Genomic DNA, 21,751 nt, shown 5'->3' with positions numbered 1-21,751 from the left:
ACCACAACTTGTGTCAAACATATCAATTGTTAAAACAATGTCTCATTGTGACTATAAATGAGAGTTGCATATTGTTTGTTAGTAACTTCACATCATCAACCATTACTTATACAAAACATATCAATTGTTAAACCAATGTCTCATTGTGACTTGCATATTGTTTGTTAGTAACTTCACATCATCAACCATAACTTGTACAAAACATCAATTGCCAAACCGATGTCTCATTTTAACAATGAATTAGAGCTGAAGAGCAAATATATTATTTTTCAATAACTTCACATAATCAACCAGAACTTTTACAAAACATATCAATTGTTAAAACAATGTCTCATTGTGACTATGAATGAGAGTTGCAGAGTAAATATATTATTTGTCAGTACCTACACATCAACCACAACTTGTGTCAAACATATCAATTGTCAAACCGATGTCTCATTCTGCCAATGAAACAGATCTACAGAGCAAATATATTGTTTGTCAGTACCTTCACATCATCAACCAGAACTTTTACAAAACATATCAATTGTCAAACCGATGTCTCATTGTGACAATGAAACAGATCTACAGAGCAAATATATTGTTTATCAGTACCTTCACATCATCAACCACAACTTTTACAAAACATATCAATTGTCAAACTGATGTCTCATTGTGACAATGAAACAGATCTACAGAGCAAATATATTGTTTTTCAATAACTTCACATTATCAACCATAACTTGTAGAAAACAATTCAACTGTTGACCATTTATCACCCTTATTATGATCTATTAGTCAATTCTTTGACCATGAGTTAAGTCCATTTACTACATATCTAAAATAATCTAATGAGATATTTTGGTACTTTGAAATCCAGAATGATCTATGAGATGGTTATGAAAATGTTTTAAGGAACTATTGTAACACTGAGTGATGGTTCCTCTAACCATTTCATGGTCAATAGGATCAGTTGATGATCACTTGTCCAATAAGTATGTCTCATGCTAGGTGTACTTGTCTATCGCTAGTCTATGGTACCCCTCGAGTTATGGGCTGTGGCGTGACCTGCAGGTTGATGATCCATTGTCCAATTAGTATGTCTCATGCTAGGTGTACTTGTCTATCGCTAGTCTATGGTACCCCTCGAGTTATGGGCTGTGGCGTGACCTGCAGGTTGATGATCCATTGTCCAATAAGTATGTCTCATGCTAGGTGTACTTGTCTATTGCTAGTCTATGGTACCCCTCGAGTTATGGGCTGTGGCGTGACCTGCAGGTTGATGATCCATTGTACAATAAGTATGTCTCATGCTAGGTGTACTTGTATATCGCTAGTCTATGGTACCCCTCGAGTTATGGGCTGTGGCGTGACCTGCAGGTTGATGATCCATTGTCCAATAAGTATGTCTCATGCTAGGTGTACTTGTCTATCGCTAGTCTATGGTACCCCTCGAGTTATGGGCTGTGGCGTGACCTGCAGGTTGATGATCCATTGTACAATAAGTATGTCTCATGCTAGGTGTACTTGTCTATCGCTAGTCTATGGTACCCCTCGAGTTATGGGCTGTGGCGTGACCTGCAGGTTGATGATCCATTGTACAATAAGTATGTCTCATGCTAGGTGTACTTGTCTATCGCTAGTCTATGGTACCCCTCGAGTTATGGGCTGTGGCGTGACCTGCAGGTTGATGATCCATTGTACAATAAGTATGTCTCATGCCAGGTGTACTTGTATATCGCTAGTCTATGGTACCCCTCGAGTTATGGGCTGTGGCGTGACCTGCAGGTTGATGATCCATTGTCCAATTAGTATGTCTCATGCTAGGTGTACTTGTCTATCGCTAGTCTATGGTACCCCTCGAGTTATGGGCTGTGGCGTGACCTGCAGGTTGATGATCCATTGTCCAATTAGTATGTCTCATGCTAGGTGTACTTGTCTATCGCTAGTCTATGGTACCCCTCGAGTTATGGGCTGTGGCGTGACCTGCAGGTTGATGATCCATTGTCCAATTAGTATGTCTCATGCTAGGTGTACTTGTCTATCGCTAGTCTAAATTACAGAAAAAAAAAATTTTCTCAAATAATATTTATGATGTTTTACGTCAAGACAATGATGATAATGATGAAGTGAGCTATGTAGAAGACCTAGAACCAAAAGGGAAAATATTAATTTGTTCTGATAGCCATGGTAAGGATCCTGCATGGCACTTAAATAACAAACACTCTCTAAATTCTGTTGGCTTTGTAAGACCAGGTGGCCGAGCTGAACAAATTTTAAACATGGACAATATCAATGGTGAAGTGGTTTCCAAAGAAGATTTTCTAGTTATTATGTGTGGAACAAATGATGTGGCACGGAACGAAGCGGAGGTTTTAATAAACAATATAACAAATACATTAGAAAGTGTGAAAGAAAAAAAGGTAATTCTCGTTGATCTACCAAATAGGTACGATCTCGCTGAGTGGTCTTGTGTGAATAAGGAAACAAGAAAAACCAATTTAGTGCTTAAAGAACTGAGCAATGGTTTTGGCAATGTGTCTTTGGTGGAAGCAAGTGTTGCTACAAAGGACATGCACACGAAGCACGGTATGCATTTCAATGCCAAAGGTAAGGACTGGCTGGCTGGTAAAATTGATGAGGCCGTGAAAAGTTACAGCACTCGACCTCCTTCGGCCATGGACCCGAGCAGCGCAGGAGAACCCAGTACGGAAGACATGCTACAACCTACTGTCGAAACCTTGACGGGAAATGTGCAGCCTCCTCTTCACGGTCATCGAATAGAAGAACAAACAGACAGCACTCATCCAAACCCCTAACTCTTTTTCATCTTAACATTCAATCTATAAAAAATAAGGTAGATGTTTTAGACTTATTTTTAGATAGCTATGACTGTGATATCCTAACTCTTAATGAACACTGGTTATTTTATGAAGAATCTGATTTGTATATACCAAATGGTTATCAATTAGCAAGTATTTACTGTAGAGAGAAACCACTCCACTTAAATGTTTGCTGTCCCCTTAGGAAAATAAAAACAAAAGGTAAAGTTCAGAAGAATTCTTGGATAACACCTGGAATTCTGTTTTCTAGAAATAAACTAAAATTCTATAATGAAATATTCAGGAACACTAATGATTATAGATTCAAATCCTTCTATAGAAATTACAAAAGAATTTATAAAAAAGTAATAACTGCTGCAAAATCATACGAAATAAACAATAAACTAAAACAGTCATCTAACTTTTCTAAGACAGCTTGGAACATTATAAAAAACTCAACAAATAAAGCATCTTCAAAATCCATTCAGCTTGATGCTGATGGGATAAAATTAACTGATCCAAATGCAATAGCTTTGGAATTTAATAAATTTTTCTCCTCAGTGGCTGGTTCTCTTGATGCTGACCGTGAATTGGAACCGGATACAGTCACCAAACATACCCCTGCTTCATCTATGGTTCTGGCCCCTGTGTGTGAGGACGAAGTGGGACGTATTGTAAGAAGTTTTTCAGCTAAAACTTCCAATGACATAAATGGCATATCAATGTGGCTTATAAAACAATGTTATCAGCACATATTAAGCCCATTGACAAAAATCATAAATGTTTCTTTCGAAACTGGCACATTCCCATCCGCACTCCAATTGGCAAAAGTCGTACCTGTTTTCAAAAAAGGCAATCCAAAGTTAGCGGATAACTATCGACCAATTTCAATTTTACCTGTTTTTAGCAAAATTTTTGAAAAACTGTTCCTGGACCGACTTCTTAATTTTCTTGACAAACACAAAATTTTGTCTGATCTACAATTTGGTTTCAGACCAGGAAGATCAACTTTTGGAGCAATCACACAACTTGTAGACTTTATTGTGGAAGGCTTTGAGACACACCAAAGAACGCTCAGTGTCTTTCTTGATCTCTCAAAAGCGTTTGATACTGTTAATCATGGTATATTGCTACACAAGCTGGAAGGCTGTGGTGTACGAGGGACAGCACACCAGTGGCTCCACTCATACTTGAGCAGTAGAAGTCAATGTGTTCAGGTCCAGAATGCAGTATCAAGTACTATTAGAATATACCAAGGAGTCCCACAGGGATCAATCTTGGGTCCTGTCCTTTTCTTGATTTATGTGAATAATATCCATGCGTCAGCCTTATATGGGAAAATCATTCAATACGCAGATGACACGACTCTCTGTTTCCGGGCTGATTCTCTAACTTCATTGGAGATTCAAACCTTCATTGATCTTAATTCCTGCATTCAAAATTTTCTGGTAAATAATCTCAAAACTAATCATGAAAAGACAAATTACATCAACTTCTGTTTACGTGGGTTGAATACTTATGAAACCCCAACAGTAATGATGGATAACATTGTTCTGGAAGAAACTGATTCTGCTAAATTTCTAGGAATACACCTAGATAAAGGGTTAACCTGGAAAGTTCACATTGAAAGTGTATGTGCTAAATTGGCAACTGGAATTTTTGTCCTTCGAAATTTATCCAAGTTTTGTACGTCTGATGTCTTAATGATGGCCTACTATGGATTAATATTTCCATACCTGTCGTACGGAATTTCTCTGTGGGGCAGTTGTGCCATATCAAACTTGGAAAGAGTATTCAGACTGCAGAAAAAAGCTGTTCGAATAATCGCAAAATTGAACAACAGAGAGTCATGTCGAAGTGCCTTCAGGGAGCTCAACTTGCTAACTCTACCCAGCTTGTATATTTTAGAGACTTCATTTTACTGTCGATTTCAGTGTATATTGATGCAGGGCAGTGATATACACAAATACGAGACAAGAGCTCGGGGGCGCTTTCGAGCCCGACAGCATAGAACAGCAGCATTTGAACGCCTCCCTCCTCAAGCTGGGATCAAATTCATTAACAAACTCCCTGAAACACTAAATTTAGAAACAAATCCAAAAAAATTTAAAACCCAATTAAAACACTACCTGGTGTCTTGTGCTTTTTACTCAGTTGGCGAGTTTATGGAGCACACTTGGGATTGATATTCGCGGCAGTGTTGCAATCCTGGGGGTTGATCCCACGAATTATGAATTTTGTTTTTTTGTATGTGTATGAATGTGTGCCTGCGTGCAACTGTATGGAAAGTCGAGTGAATGGATTTAGTTTTTAAGATAAATACCGTAAAAAATTGGTATTATTGACTATTGCAATACAATGTAATATATATTGTCAACGCAATAAAATATATTCTATTCTATTCTATTCTATTCTATTCTACTCTGTAGGGGCGGCAGCTCAATCTTTGTAAAGTCTAAAATCCAATATAAAACTGTAGATATTAGTAGTTTTTGTGTTGTCTTTGTTTTGGAAGCAACAGCTATATATTTAAAGGAGATTGATGTTGTTATAGTTACCATCTACCGTACTCCAAAGAGTAATATTTTTAGTTTCTTTGATTATTTGGAGTCTTTAATGATATTTTTAAATAAAAATTTTGCAACTGTGATACTAACAGGTGATTTTAATGTAGATGTAAGAAAAGATTCTTCTGAAAAATTTACTTTTTTGAATTTATTAAGATCATTTAATATGTATTGTCATAATTTTGATACAACTAGAGAAGATGCTTGTCTTGACAATGTTAGTAATTTAAGCAAAAACAAAGTAAAATGTCAAGTTATCGAACCAAATTTATCTGATCATGCTGGTATATACACAGAGTTTTATGAGTTGCATTTTTCAAATACAGTACCAGACAAAAATATTCTTAAAAGAAAAGTGAGAGATCTGTCTTTTGGTGCCATTGAAAGTTTGAAACATAGACTGAATCAGACTGACTGGTGGCAGCTTACTTTTTTTCAAACTGTTGACGATGCTTTTGATTTTTTTATACAATTATTAACAAGTTCACTTAAAGAATGCTGTCCTGTTAAAGATGTCAAAATCAAAAGTAGAAACAGACCAAAGGTTGACTGATTTACACCTGAACTATATAAACTTAGAAATATAGTAACAGTGTTTTATGATAGATTCAAGATAAGTAAGGGCACAGAAAATGAAGCTGAACACAAAAAAATGTACATAGAAATAAAAAAGATGTATAAAAATAGAATTAAGGAAGAAAAACGATTAGCCACTGACAGATATATTATGAGAGCTCCAAATAAATGTAAAGCTGCTTGGAGTATAATAAAAAAGGAAATTCATTGTAAGAAAGAAAGCGTTGAAGAATTAATAAAGCCTGATGACTTTAATGATTATTTTATAAATATAGTTAGTACTACACATTTGAAGCAAAATAATTTTGACACTGCTATTGAGCTTTTGAGTAATTATTTATCTAGATTTAATAATGCTAGTAAAACATTCCAATTAAATGTAATAACTGAATTTGAAATTATAAAATATGTATCTAAGTTGAGTGGATCAAAAAGCGAAGATTATTTTGGGTTTTCTAATAAAATAATCAAGGATATTATACCCTACATAGTAAAACCATTGACATTTCTATTCAACTGGATGTTATCTGAGGGGATTTTTCCTAAAGCACTGAAATGTTCCAAAGTAGTACCAGTATATAAGAAGGGCAGCAAGGCAGATCCTGCTAGTTACCGTCCCATTTCTTTGGTTCCCATACTGAGTAAGATTTTTGAGTGTTGTTTAAAAGACCAATTGTATGATTTCTTTTCTCAAAACAATTTGCTCTGTAAAGAACAATATGGATTTATAAAAAAATCAAACACTGTGAAAGCAATAGGAAAAATTGTGGAAAACATTTTAAATAATTTTGAGAAAAAGGTTATATCATCTGCAACATTGATAGATTTAAGTAAAGCGTTTGACTGTATTAATCATGAGTTGTTGTTAAAAAAGTTGTTTAGTTATGGCATAAAACATAAAGCATTACAATTATTGTCATCTTATTTATCTGACAGGAAACAGATGGTTGTCCAAGGGGAGAACAAGTCCAATTTCAGAACAGTGAAATTGGGAGTTCCGCAAGGCTCTGTTTTGGGACCTTTTCTGTTTATTGTTGCAATCAATGATTTTTCATCTAGCCTACCTTGTAATTCTGTTTTGTACGCGGATGATACTACTCTTTTAAACTGTAATAAAGACTCAAAAATCTTAAAATCTGATCAAGAACGTTCATTTAAATTAGCTCTAGAATGGTTTAAAGCAAATGGGTTGGCAGTGAATCATAATAAAACTGAATATTTAACATTATCTCTACACAATAATACTAAATACAGTAATGATTCTGTTAAGTTATTGGGTGTTATCCTAGATAGTAAATTAAGCTGGCAACATCATGTTAATTATTTATGTACTAAACTATCTAGAGTTATATACCTATTATGTAAACTAAGGAATACTGTTACTCAGGAGATGTTGATAACTGCTTATTATGCATTTTTCCACTCACACTTGAGGTATGGTGTGACTCTTTGGGGGAACAGTTCCAGTGCCAAAAAAATATTTTTATGGCAAAAAAAAGCTATTAGGATTTTAAAAAATGTTTCTAAACAAGAATCTTGTTCACCTTTTTTCAAAGAACTTCAAATTATGACCTTGCCAAGTTTATACATCTACTGCTCATTACTTGATGTAAAAGAAAATTTGAATAGTTTCATAAATAGACAAGATGTTCATACACACTGCACAAGAAAAAAGTATTTACTCGATCTACCCCCAGTCAGACTCGAAAAGACCAAAAACAGCCAGATATTTTTCAGTATAAAATTATTTAATAAATTACCAGAGAAAGCATGGAATGTTACACTTGATAATTTTAAAGTTACCATTGCAAAGTGGCTGAAAAATAAAGCTTTTTACACTGTTGAAGATTACCTAGCCTGTGATATTAGCTCATTAAGTTTTTAATCCATTGTTAATTTAAGGTTAGGATTGTTAGCACATATTGTATAGATTTTTAAATTATTTAATTGTAATTTAATTGTTTTTATTCACATTTATATTATTTTTATTTAGTTCTATTAGCTCATTAAGTTTTTAATCCATTGTTAATTTAAGATTAGGATTGTTAGCACATATTGTATAGATTTTTAAATTATTTAATTGTAATTTTATTGTTTTTATTTCACATTTATATTATTGTTATTTAGTTCTAGCTGGCAATACTGTATTTTGTCCTATAACTGTGCCTAGATTAAAGATTAGATTAAAGTAGGCTATATAATATGTTGACTTTGTCTATTGCATAATATGTATTGTGCTTAATGACAATAAAATATCTTGAATCTTGAATCTATGGTACCCCTCGAGTTATGGGCTGTGGCGTGACCTGCAGGTTGATGATCCATTGTCCAATTAGTATGTCTCATGCTAGGTGTACTTGTCTATCGCTAGTCTATGGTACCCCTCGAGTTATGGGCTGTGGCGTGACCTGCAGGTTGATGATCCATTGTCCAATAAGTATGTCTCATGCTAGGTGTACTTGTCTATCGCTAGTCTATGGTACCCCTCGAGTTATGGGCTGTGGCGTGACCTGCAGGTTGATGATCCATTGTCCAATTAGTATGTCTCATGCTAGGTGTACTTGTCTATCGCTAGTCTATGGTACCCCTCGAGTTATGGGCTGTGGCGTGACCTGCAGGTTGATGATCCATTGTCCAATAAGTATGTCTCATGCTAGGTGTACTTGTCTATCGCTAGTCTATGGTACCCCTCGAGTTATGGGCTGTGGCGTGACCTGCAGGTTGATGATCCATTGTACAAGAAGTATGTCTCATGCTAGGTGTACTTGTCTATCGCTAGTCTATGGTACCCCTCGAGTTATGGGCTGTGGCGTGACCTGCAGGTTGATGATCCATTGTACAATAAGTATGTCTCATGCTAGGTGTACTTGTCTATCGCTAGTCTATGGTACCCCTCGAGTTATGGGCTGTGGCGTGACCTGCAGGTTGATGATCCATTGTCCAATTAGTATGTCTCATGCTAGGTGTACTTGTCTATCGCTAGTCTATGGTACCCCTCGAGTTATGGGCTGTGGCGTGACCTGCAGGTTGATGATCCATTGTCCAATTAGTATGTCTCATGCTAGGTGTACTTGTCTATCGCTAGTCTATGGTACCCCTCGAGTTATGGGCTGTGGCGTGACCTGCAGGTTGATGATCCATTGTCCAATTAGTATGTCTCATGCTAGGTGTACTTGTCTATCGCTAGTCTATGGTACCCCTCGAGTTATGGGCTGTGGCGTGACCTGCAGGTTGATGATCCATTGTACAATAAGTATGTCTCATGCTAGGTGTACTTGTCTATCGCTAGTCTATGGTACCCCTCGAGTTATGGGCTGTGGCGTGACCTGCAGGTTGATGATCCATTGTACAATAAGTATGTCTCATGCTAGGTGTACTTGTCTATCGCTAGTCTATGGTACCCCTCGAGTTATGGGCTGTGGCGTGACCTGCAGGTTGATGATCCATTGTACAATAAGTATGTCTCATGCTAGGTGTACTTGTCTATCGCTAGTCTATGGTACCCCTCGAGTTATGGGCTGTGGCGTGACCTGCAGGTTGACGATCCATTGTACAATAAGTATGTCTCATGCTAGGTGTACTTGTCTATCGCTAGTCTATGGCCCTTGAGTTACGGGCTGTGGCGTGACCTGCAGGTTGATGATCCATTGTCCAATTAGTATGTCTCATGCTAGGTGTACTTGTCTATCGCTAGTCTATGGTACCCCTCGAGTTACGGGCTGTGGCGTGAGTTCATCAGAATTCAGAAATATTTATTGTCATTAAGCTTAAGTACAGCGATAGACAAAGTCAGCTTATTCATTTATGTACATACAGATAAATAAAACACATACAATATCACAAATAAATAAAATAAAATAACAAATAAATAATTATAATGTAACAAGTCAATGGGACACATACAAATTAATTTTAAAAGCATAAAAAAAGTAAAGTAAAGATGTCTTATTTTACCAGGTGAAGTTAGGACTAAGAAGTCATCTCTAACACTTAACCTAGGGACCAACGGCAGGCAGGCTGCTTGCAAGGACAGGATCACTCAGCGGTCACCCATCCTAGCAGTAGCCACGCTCGACTTTGCTTGATCCGGTTATCTTGCAATAACTGTTGTACCCGCTACACAGCGCCATTGGTAATTGGCATAAATATGTAATATCACTACTTAAGAAATCTGAGACTGAGTAATAAACATTGTTCTTGAACCAGTTCTCTAATACTCTCTTAAAATTGCTTAAAGGTACAATCCATGCATTTTATGGTAATTTGTTAAACAGTTTAATTTTCATAAAGTTTCTTGGGCGTTCATCTGGATGCTGGTTTTTCTTGGCGTCAGCATGTAGAGGCCCTTTGCTCTAAGCTCAACTCTGTATTGTTTTTCTTAAGATGTCTTTCAAATTTTCTGAAAGTAGTGGACTGAAAATTGTATATGATGGTTACTTTTCCTCTGTGATGTCATATGGCATAATGTCATGGGGAACTGCTTCATCTTCTCTGTTACAAAGAGTATTCAAATTACAAAAGAGGGCTATTCGTTTAGTGTTTGGGTTGAGGGACCTGGAGAGCTGTAGGCAAGTGTTTCACCAAGAACGTATACTAACCCTCCCCTCCATTTTTATTTATTCCGTTTCAATTTACACTTTTAAACACATTACCGATTTTCCTACCAACAATCATATATATCCCACCAGAAATAACAATAGTTTGAAACAGTACCCCACCATAGTAATAATATGTTCCGCAAATCAATAGAAATTTAGGACCTACAATTTATAATAGATTGCCAGATTATTTAAAAGCCAGCACTTCACTTGCATCTTTCAAAAACAAACTAAAAGACTTTCTTGTAAAAAACTGTTTTTACTCACTCTCTGAATTTTTGTGCCCCACCCAACCTTACAAGTAAAAATATCATTAGTACTATTTTTCAATATATTTTTAATTTATAGTTTTACCAGATATAGCAATAACTTTAATAAGAATATTTTTAGTATTTAGTTATTTTAAACATATTGACAATTCTCTATACATGTTAATGTCAATAAAAAATAAATGATTTTGATTTGATTGATTTGATAAAAATATGGCTACCTCTAGTTTTTTCTAATCTTACTTGAGGAAGATCTAAAAAATACTTCCTCCTCGTATCATAACCATGTACTTGTTTCCTAATTGTAAAGCTGCGGAGGACTTATTTTACACTTACTAAAAAACAGTAAATATAAAGATTTAGCAGTGTGATAATTTTATACTCTCTAAATAGAGCAACACAAGTTTCTCTATCTGATACATTTTTTATTGATCTAACCGCTTTTTTACCATATGAATGCTCTTTGTGCACTAGCACCGTTTCCCCATTAAGTTACATCATATCTTAATTGCGATTGAAAAAGGGCATTATAAACTAATAATATCAGTAATAATAATAATAGTAATAGAGTAATATCATCAGCATATAATGGAGCCGTTATATGAGCATGCTATGAGAATTACGTCAGTTTGTAGGACCAATGAGAAGCGAGCAAAAGAATCATATGACTTTATGGTCACAACGGATTTTCCTGACCAGTTTAATCAAATACAAACTATTGATAACATGTAATATTGAAAATATTATATACAGGTGACTGGCTGACTATAAGACATAGAGTGGAAAGATGTTTGAAATAATAAACTTTTATATTTAGATTTATGAGCATAACAATTACTGCACCTACATGCAAAACTTTATTATTGTAAATAACGTCACACATTTCTCTAAGAGTTACTGGTTCATATTAACTATGTTTAGTTTTAAATTGATTATGTTCAAGAGTATGCCTTGTTACTTAAATTGAATTGAATGTAATGCACACTCACGTAGGATATTTGTGTACAGAGAGTAGACTTCCACTGTCCCTAAAATATATGTAAATAAAGTATCTTATTGAACTTACTTTAACAGCTTTTTCCCTGGTTTGGATTCGAGTAGCAGTGTTTCCACACATATATTTATCCAAAAGAGACACACAACCTTTCCAAATTTCATGACATTGTTTGGTTCGTTTTGAACTTGAAAAATTGTCCTCGTATTTCTTGTATACTTTCTGAATAACTTCTGAGTTCATCATCTGTTCCAGAGTCTAAAACCAAGGAATTTCAAGGGCAGCATATTAGAAAACGTTAAAGGTATCATGAGTGTTTAATGCATTGCAACACATGGAAATTACATTATAATACACTACAACATGTGGAAATATCTTTATGCTACATGTACAATATATGCAGTAGATAGAGAGTTATATGAACAGCATTTGAATTTAATCAAAACAAATTTTAAAGGCCAAAGAGACAGCAGTTAGCTTGCCCAAGATGCTCTAAACTTTATAACCAACTGGTGTCGTGGAGACGGTCTAAGAATTAATCCATCAAAAACAAGTATAATAAATCTTTACCAGAAAAAGGAAATTCCAGCTTGCACAACCTGTTCTGGAAGGTAATAGAATAAAACATTCCGATGTAGTCAAGTACCTAGGAATAGTGTATCATATGTATATTATATGTACATGAATGTGTGTGTGTGTATAAATTTTGTACAATCTTCTTGTGTTATGAGGTCATTGCCAACTATAAGGGATGGATATATATAATCTTCTAAGTACTTTAAAGTGTACACAAAAACAGAAACAAAAATTCAGTGCTCATGTTTAATTTTCGAGTTCACAGAATCCTTCATCAGAACACACTGAATTAAAACATATAAACAGAACTCAAACAAAAAACAAAAGACATAACCAAAATAAAATTTTAACAAATCTATATATATATAAATGAATGTTTGTATGTTTGTCCTTTATGGAATCGTGAACTATTGGACCGATCATGATGAAAATTTGTACGTATATGTATTTTTCCACGGAGAAGGTTTATAAGCTATGCCCATCCCTTTCCCGATTCAGGATTCCGCCCCACTGGTTACAGAAATACCCATAAGAAATGCATTGCAGCAAACATATGTTAACGTCTTTTCAAATTTTTAATCAGCTGTTCTTTGTAAACATATATTACACTTATAGTTTTAAAGCATAGAGTAAGCTTAAGAGAAACGACAAATTTTGTTTAAACTGTTTCTGCAATCACTGTTAAACATAGACTTTACTATCCAGATAATACAATTCAAATTTGACGTAAAAATTCACCTTTAACTGCAATATTTATTTAATATAAACCATGCTCATGCTTGATCAGAAGAGCAATGCAGATATCATAATTACTATCTTACGTTGGCTACAAATATAAAGAATGTTATAAAATCAACCTTAGTTGTTTTTTTTGACAGAAGTATGGTTCTCAAAACTCCGTGTGTACATATTCTCTCGATCGAGACAACAAAGCAAGCTCAATCGTGGCATCGGAGATATAACTAATTTAATCTAAAATTTATTATAGTAAAAAAAAAATTTACTAAGTAATATAAGGACTTCGGTTCTTAAGATTTGCGTGCGAAGCCGTGGGTAACAGCTAGATAGAGGCAGGAATATGGTACATACCTTCATAATACACCCAAGAGGCTCACGATGGAACGACTATCAATTATCTCAGCAATGTTTAGAATGTGATAGAAAAAGAATAAGTGAATATAGTGTACTGTTTTCAACGGGAAATTGCGTGCGAAGCCGCGGGCAACTTTTGCAAAAAATTATTGAAATGCGCAGCAAAGCGCGCCGGGCCCGCTAGTAAATACCATAAACAACAAGATTCCAATCAGCTGTGTGTAGAATATTTGTAAATGTTTACATAGAACTAAAAATTTTTTTGTAATAAAAAGGAAAAGAGAATCATCTTAAGTTCAACCCATCTGGTTGCCTTGGTTTTAAAATTAATTGATGTGCGATTTCAACATTTCTTAAATTTATCAGATTGGTATTTTGATTGGGGTTTGGGTCTAAATGGTAAAATTCCTTTTAGGCTGAAGCAATTTTCTAATTTATTTTGATTGTGTTGAATCGCATGAGCAGATAATGGTCTCTCGTAATTTTGATGAACAACATCAAATCGATGATTGGTCATTCTCACTCTTAATGAAGTGATGGTTTTTCCAATATAGTCTTTGGGACAGAATTTACAGGTTAGTTGATAAATTATGTTTTTTGTAGTGCAATCAATGTTACCTTTAACCCTAGAACTGTTAATCGACATAATTTTGTCGGTCAATGCCGCTTCTGTAATGTTAACCGTCAAAATTTTGTCGGTCACACATTCCCTCATATAATTACTTTTTACAATATACTCCGGTAACGTATCGAAATAATTTATGCACCATTGGATTCGGGAAGAAAAATGCTAGGGAACAGATGAGTTTTATTCCTTTTTGTATTATGGTTATGAAGAAGCAAGCTTGTTATTTTGAACGTAAAAGAAAACGCGACGCCGTTTGTTGTGACCGCCATATTGCCGCTGCCGTTCTGTATCACTTTCGTGCCGAGCTGTGGATATTTGTAAGTTTTAATAGTTTTACGCGTGTTTTAGTGTCGTATTTAATGTGTAGTGTGTTGTTTGATATCGTAGTAGTGTAAACATATATATTTTAGAATAAATCAATTTCTATTTACTGAAATATGTTTGAGAAATTAGCGGCTCTGTGTAGGCTATGGCAAAATGACTTGGCTAAAATTCATTTCACATAGTTTGTTATTGTTTTCACTAACTAATCGTTATTTATAGCACTCTTTTAGCTCTGAGTAACTATTTAGTTTTGGTAAATAGATAGTTTTCACAAAAAAATATGTATTTCCTGTAATTTCTTTGATTATATATAATAACTGTTTGGGTTATTCTATATTTTTTCAATATATTTAGTTATATTTATAGTTTTCTAACTACATAATATTTCCTATTACTTATAAACCATAAATTTATAAATTTTGATATAGTACAAGCTTTAAAAAAGATTTTATATTTTGCTGAATGAAAATTTTTTGCAAAATTTTTGAATAATGGCAAAATTTAACTTTTTTTTACTTTTCAAAAAATAATTTATGGTAATTATTTCATTAGTACTGTATATTCTATTTTATTCTAAGTAATAAAATATGCAATATAACATGTATTCATAGATAAATGTATTAGCAAAACTTGTTTTACCAAAGTCTTACGTGTACACCCGATTTTCAGAATTTATACGCATCGCTGCTTTTTGTTCTATAGCTATGATGCTTTCATAAATGTATATAATGTTTATGTTTTTCTGAAACTAGATAAAATTTGACACAGGATGGCTATCTCACTTATAAATATTTCTCACTATAACTTCATTTGCTAGGTATGGTCCCCCTCAAATTTAAGAAATATTTTTTGTAAATTTTATATTTGATTAAAAAAAGTGTTTATTAGAAAATTTTTTATGGTTAATTTTACAATATATTGCAACGTTTAATTCTGAACACAAAAACATATACTCTTATTTATATTGCTTTTATTTTATATTTTTAATAATTTTTTTAAAAAAACCTTGCGCGAAGCTCCAAAACAGCCTGACACTACATGATGAAATGACCGTCAGTTCTAGGGTTAATAGGATATTCTTTTTCAGTTGTGCTACTTTTAAACGATTTAGAATTTATTAACATCTTACAAATGCCGCATCTTGGCTTGTTACAAGGATTGCACACGTTACATTTGATGTTATTACTTTTTGGATTGCCTTCATACTTTAATTTCGGTCTAGAGAGAATGTTTTGTAAATTTGGAGGTTTTTTAAAAATTACTTTGGGGGGCTTAGAAAATAAATTTCTAGTTTCAGGGGAAGATTCCAAAATAGGAAAAGAAACCTTTAGAATTTTGTTGATTTTATGAAGGCCAGGAAAATATTGGGTGAAAATTTAGGATCATTAGGATTGATAGCACTGGAAATATTTTTAGGTGCTCTGATTTGTCTATAAACAAGATTTTTTGGATACCCCCTTTCAAAAAGTACATGGGACAGTCTGTTTATGTAGTTATGGAAGTCAGATTGATTGCTAGAAAGATTTTTTGCTCTTATTGATAAACTCTTGGGTATAGATTTTTTAATGTGAACTGGATGGCAGCTGGTGAAATGCAAATATTGCATTTTGTTACTGTCTTTGACATGAATTTTTGTTTTCAAATTGTGATTTTCAATAAATACATCAGTATCCAAGAATGTTACTGAATCTGGTGAGTAGACCATGTAAATTTTAAAATGCTAAATTTATTTAGATTAAAAAGAAAGTCGTTAAGTTCTTTGATACCATGCTGCCATATTATAAAAATATCATCTATGTACCTGAACCAAATTAGAGGTTTATAATTTTGACTGGTTAAAAAATTCTTTTCCAATAGTCCCATAAAAAGATTGGCATAAGAAGGAGCCATCCGTGTGCCCATAGCAGTTCCTTTTGTTTGAAGGTAATTTTGGTCTTGAAATTTAAAATTATTTAAGGTTAAAATCATGGTCATAAGTTTGAGAATGAAATTAGTACTAGGTTTGGAATTGTTTGGGCGTGAATCAAGGTAATTTTGGGCAGCGCTGAGACCATCGTCTGTAGGAATATTTGTATACAAAGATTCTACATCGACAGTACACAATAAGACGTCGTCAGGCAAGGGTTGATTAATTTGAGCTAATTTAGTTAAAAAGTCATTTGTGTCCTTGATATAGGAAGGAAGTGTTCTTACAAACGGCTGCAAGATGTCGTCAACATAAGCAGATACCATTTCCGTAGGGCACCCATAGCTGGAGATGAAAGGCCTGCCAGGAGGTGGTCTGGTAGGCTTGTGTGTTTTCGGTAAAGTGTAAAACACTGGAGTTCTAGGATATTTAGGTGTTAGTAGTTCAATGGCTTTCTGAGACAATCCCTCTTGAGGACCGTTATTCTTAAGGTAATTTTGGATTTGTTCATTATGTTGAGGAGAAGGATCTTCATCTAATTTCTCATATGTTGATGTGTCATTCAGTTGTCTTTGTGATTCACCAATATAATCTAAAGAATTCATCAGAACGATAGAGTTACCTTTTGTCGCTAGGTAAAATAATTATGTCTTTGTTTTCACGTAGTGATTTAATTGCTCTAAATTTATTTTCAGATAAGTTTTTGGTAGTATTTAAGTTGTTAGGAAACGAGGAATTTGATAGATTGGCTAGGACGACATTTATGAATTCTTCAACAGGATGATTAGTTGGTAAAGGTGGAGGTTCCCAACCTGGATTTGTTTTGAATTTTGATAAACAGTCAGGAATTTTTTCAGTTATATTTTGATTTCCTGTATTTTGGACAGTAAAAAAATACTTTAATCTTATACTGCGTGCAAAATGAAGGGCATCTGTAACAAGTTTGAAGTGGTCAAATCTTGGTGTGGGTGAAAAAGTCAGGCCTTTTTCTAATATCGATCTTTCGTGAACATTTGGTGAATAGTTAGTGTTATATAATTTACTCCTTGTAAACATAACTAGATCATCTGTTATTTTAAAGAAGATATTAAGTAATTGTTTATACATTCTGATTGAATATGTAAGGTTATCTAGTTGAATTTTGTTGATTAAAGCCTTAGTTTGTAAAAAGGTTTTCTTAGTTTCATTACAATTTAATCAACAATTTTGCTATACTAACTTCAATACTCTGTAATGGAAAAACTACTGAAACCTGAGAAATTTGCATGCAGCCCTGAAACAACAAATGCTTCTAAACAATGGAAACATTGGTTTCAAACGTTCAATACATTCATAGAAAATGCTGAAGTTAAAGAAGATAAGAAACTTGGAGTACTAGTGAACTTTCTAACCTATGAAAACTATGAATTTATCAGTGAGTGTAAAGATTACAACAATGCTATACAAACTTTAGAAACATTATTCATACCTAAGAAAAATGTACTTTTTGCTAGACACTTGCTCGCTAATCATAAACAACAAGAAGGAGAATCAATAAATCACTATTTGCAAACGCTTAAATCTCTTAGTAAGGAGTGTGATTTCGTAAATGTCGATGCTAAAACCTATAGTGATGAGTCTATCAGAGATGCCTTTATTAGTGGTTTAAATTCTTCTCAAATCAGACAACGTATTCTGGAACATAACGTTTTAACCTTGGAAAAAGTTGAAGAAATAGCTCGTTCCTTAGAGTCAGCTCAGAAACATGCGGACGCTTATTCCATGACTTCAGAGGTACCTCAATCATATTGTCACAACGTTGATACGAGTAGTAATTTAAAGATCCCTTCAGACAAACTAAAAACTCAGGAAGACAATTCTACTGCTGCTGCTGTATCAGCACACGGACTCCGACAGAAATGTTATTTTTGTGGAAGAGCAAGACATATTTCAAGAGATGACTGCCCTGCAAAAGATGCTATTTGTAAAGGTTGCTCGAAAACTGGTCATTTTCTCAGAGTTTGTTTATCTAAGAATCTTAAAAAAGGTAAGATAAATTCAGCCTCTTTAACAACATGTCCCGTAATAACTTCGGCAGTAACACCCAAAGTATTATCTAAAGCAATTGTATCCGGAAATGTAAACGGAATTTCTGCTAAGTTTTTAGTTGATACTGGAAGTTCTGATAGTTTTATTGACAGTAGTTTTGTAAAGGCTAACAACCTTAAAACATTTCCAGAAGTCAAACAGGTGTCGATGGCATCTACGTCACTCGTTTCACCAATTAAAGGATATGTTAGGGTAGATCTGTATGTACAAGACAATGCTTACAAACAAATCAAAATGCTTGTAATTGAAAGGTTATGTACTGATGTACTGATAGGACACGATATCATGAAACTACATACAAATGTTACTGTAGACTTTGGGGGACCAAGATCATCTTTCTCCGTTTGTAACGTTGCCTGTGCTAATGTGGAACCACCATCATTATTTCAGCACATGACTAAAGATTGTCGACCTGTTGTGACTAAGACAAGGCGGTTTTTTGGGGAAGATGAAAAATTTATACAATGTGAAATACAATCTCTTCTGAAAGATGGTGTTATCGAGGAAAGTGTTTCTCCATGGCGAGCTCAAGTGCTCATTACCAAAAATGAAAACCACAAGAAACGACTTGTAATAGACTATTCTCAGACAGTAAATAAATTTACATTATTGGATGCTTATCCTTTGCCAGATATCGAATCACTTGTGTTAAAAATTGCTAAATTTGATACTTTCAGTTCATTGGATTTGTCTAGTGCTTATCATCAGATACCAATTCCAGAGCATGAAAAACAACTTACCGCTTTTGAAGCTAATGGGCAGTTGTATCAATTCAAACGCATTCTTTTTGGAGTAACCAACGGCGTGTCAGCTTTCCAAAGGACTATAAATAAGATTATTTCAGAAGAAGGACTCGAAGGTACTTTCGCATATATTGATGATGTTACAATAGGAGGAATGGGTAAACAAGATCATGATAAAAATTTAGAAAAGTTTATGGCTGTGGCTAAGAAATACAATCTAACATTGAACCTGAAGAAATGTAAATTTGCTCAAGATACTATATCTATCCTTGGTTATCAAATCAGAAATAGAACTATACGTCCCGACCCAGAGAGATTACAACCACTTTTGGACATGCCTCTGCCTCATGATGCTGCTTCTCTTAAACGAACACTTGGATTGTTATCATACTACTCCAAATGGATACCAAGGTTTTCTGACAAGATTAGAAGTTTAGTAAGCTGTAAGAATTTTCCTATTGAACCAACCTCCATTGCTGCTAGTGATTTTCAAAACATTAAGAAGGATATAGAAAGATCATTTCTTGTGACTGTTGAACCGGAAAATCAATTGATAGTCGAAACTGATGCTTCAGGAGTTGCAATAGCTGCTACACTGAGCCAAAATGGACGTCCTGTTGCCTTCTTTTCTAGGACTTTGTCTGGAAGTGAAAAACAACACTCAACAGTAGAAAGAGAAGCACAGGCCATTGTAGAATCTATTAAGAAATGGAGACATTTTTTGTTAGGGAGACAATTTATTCTCTTAACTGATCAAAAAGCTTTGTCATTTATTTTTGACCAAAAACATTCTAGCAGAATTAAAAACGACAAAATCATGCGCTGGCGACTAGAGCTTTCTCCTTTCTCTTACGACATTCAATATCGACCTGGTAAAGAAAACGTTTCTGCAGACGCACTCTCTCGGATCTGTAACACCTCTACGACTGACAACAAACTTTTTGAAATGCACCAGTCTCTTTGTCATCCAGGAATAACGCGTTTCTATCACTGGGTACGCAGCAAGAATTTGCCATATTCTTTGAATGAGATCAAATCAATGACTTTATCTTGTCCTATTTGTTCAGAGGTTAAACCTAGATTCCACAAACAAACCAACACATTGATAAAGGCCACTTCACCTTTTGAAAGACTCAATATTGATTTTAAAGGACCACTACCATCGTCAAGTAGAAATCGTTATATGTTAAATATTGTTGACGAGTACTCTCGCTTCCCATTCTCTTACCCCTGCAAAGAGATGACTTCGAGTACTGTGATAGAATGTTTGGAAAACTTGTTCTCTGTTTATGGGATACCAAATTACATCCATTCTGATAGAGGCAAATCATTTTTGTCTGATGAACTAAGGACATATCTTCATCAAAAGGGGATTGCTACAAGTTTAACCAGTCCATACAATCCTGCAGGAAATGGACAAATTGAGAGGTATAATGGAATTATATGGAAGACCGTTACACTGTCACTAAAATCCAAAGGACTGGACCAACGATACTGGGAGTCTGTACTTCCAGAGTCTCTACATTCGATACGCTCTTTACTATGCACAGCAACAAACTGCACTCCACACGAGAGAATGTTCATACATCCGCGCCGATCAACTAAAGGTACTTCACTACCAGCATGGTTACTGCAACCTGGTCCAGTACTGACCAGGCGAAATGTAAGAAGCAGCAAATACGAACCACTAGTTGATGAAGTTGAATTAGTAGAAGCAAATCCACAATACGCACTAATTCGTTACCCCAATGGAAGAGAATCTACTGTTTCACTTAAACACTTAGCTCCCCGAGGTGATAAAAGTCTAATGGTGACAGACTTATCCAATTGGTCGGGAGAACAGGAGGTGGAGGATGAACATGAAGATGCATCACAAGGAAATAAGGAAGATTCTTCAAAAGACACTGAAGTTGAATCTGAACAGTTCAATCAAGAAAATAAAATAGTTTCTCCTCGAAGAGGATCAAGAATAAGAAGGATCCCTGAACGTTTCAATGACTACCTCCTAAATTCAGTGGGGGAGAATGTTATATAATTTACTCCTTGTAAACATAACTAGATCATCTGTTATTTTAAAGAAGATATTAAGTAATTGTTTATACATTCTGATTGAATATGTAAGGTTATCTAGTTGAATTTTGTTGATTAAAGCCTTAGTTTGTAAAAAGGTTTTCTTAGTTTCATTACAGTTAGACAGGTTTTCAATTCGCAAGGTTTCTTCATTGCTGTAGTTAAATGGACGTAAGTTGTAGCTATGATCGTCAGACTTAAGTTGGACGTGGTTGTAATTGGACGAAGACTGTTGATTTGGCTTAATATCGGTAGCATCCATGGTATTCTTGGTATTTATGGTTTCAATAGAAGTTGTAGTTTGAAGAGGAGTGTTATCGGAAGAATTGGAAGGATGGTTATCGGAGGAATTGAAAGGGATTTCAAAGGAAGACGTAGTTGGGACATTTGGAAGTAAATTTAGATTATCAAGAATGTTTTCAGTAACACATGAAGATGTTTGTCGAAAGGTTTGTTGTGGAATACAAGGATAAGAATCTGAATTGATAGTGGGGAGTAGAGGTAGGTTATTTTGATCAG

At 34.6% G+C, this 21,751-nt stretch overlaps 1 protein-coding gene across 2 annotated transcripts in view; it reads right to left on the bottom strand.

Moving 5' to 3' along the window:
* The window catches only part of LOC124371815, a gene marked incomplete at its 5' end in the record, with an annotated part of 46,511 nt that overhangs the window by 8,169 nt on the left and 16,591 nt on the right, over positions 1-21,751 (bottom strand). For both annotated transcript variants that reach the window (XR_006923275.1, XM_046830170.1), the window contains 1 exon segment: positions 11,878-12,063. Coding sequence is in view for 1 of the 2 variants with exons in the window: in XM_046830170.1 (XP_046686126.1) it covers positions 11,878-12,063 (186 nt within the window).

Source organism: Homalodisca vitripennis, unplaced genomic scaffold (genome assembly GCF_021130785.1).
Source record: "Homalodisca vitripennis isolate AUS2020 unplaced genomic scaffold, UT_GWSS_2.1 ScUCBcl_2060;HRSCAF=6433, whole genome shotgun sequence".
NCBI classification, from domain to species: domain Eukaryota; kingdom Metazoa; phylum Arthropoda; class Insecta; order Hemiptera; family Cicadellidae; genus Homalodisca; species Homalodisca vitripennis.
This window is presented reverse-complemented; position numbering and strand designations above follow the sequence as displayed.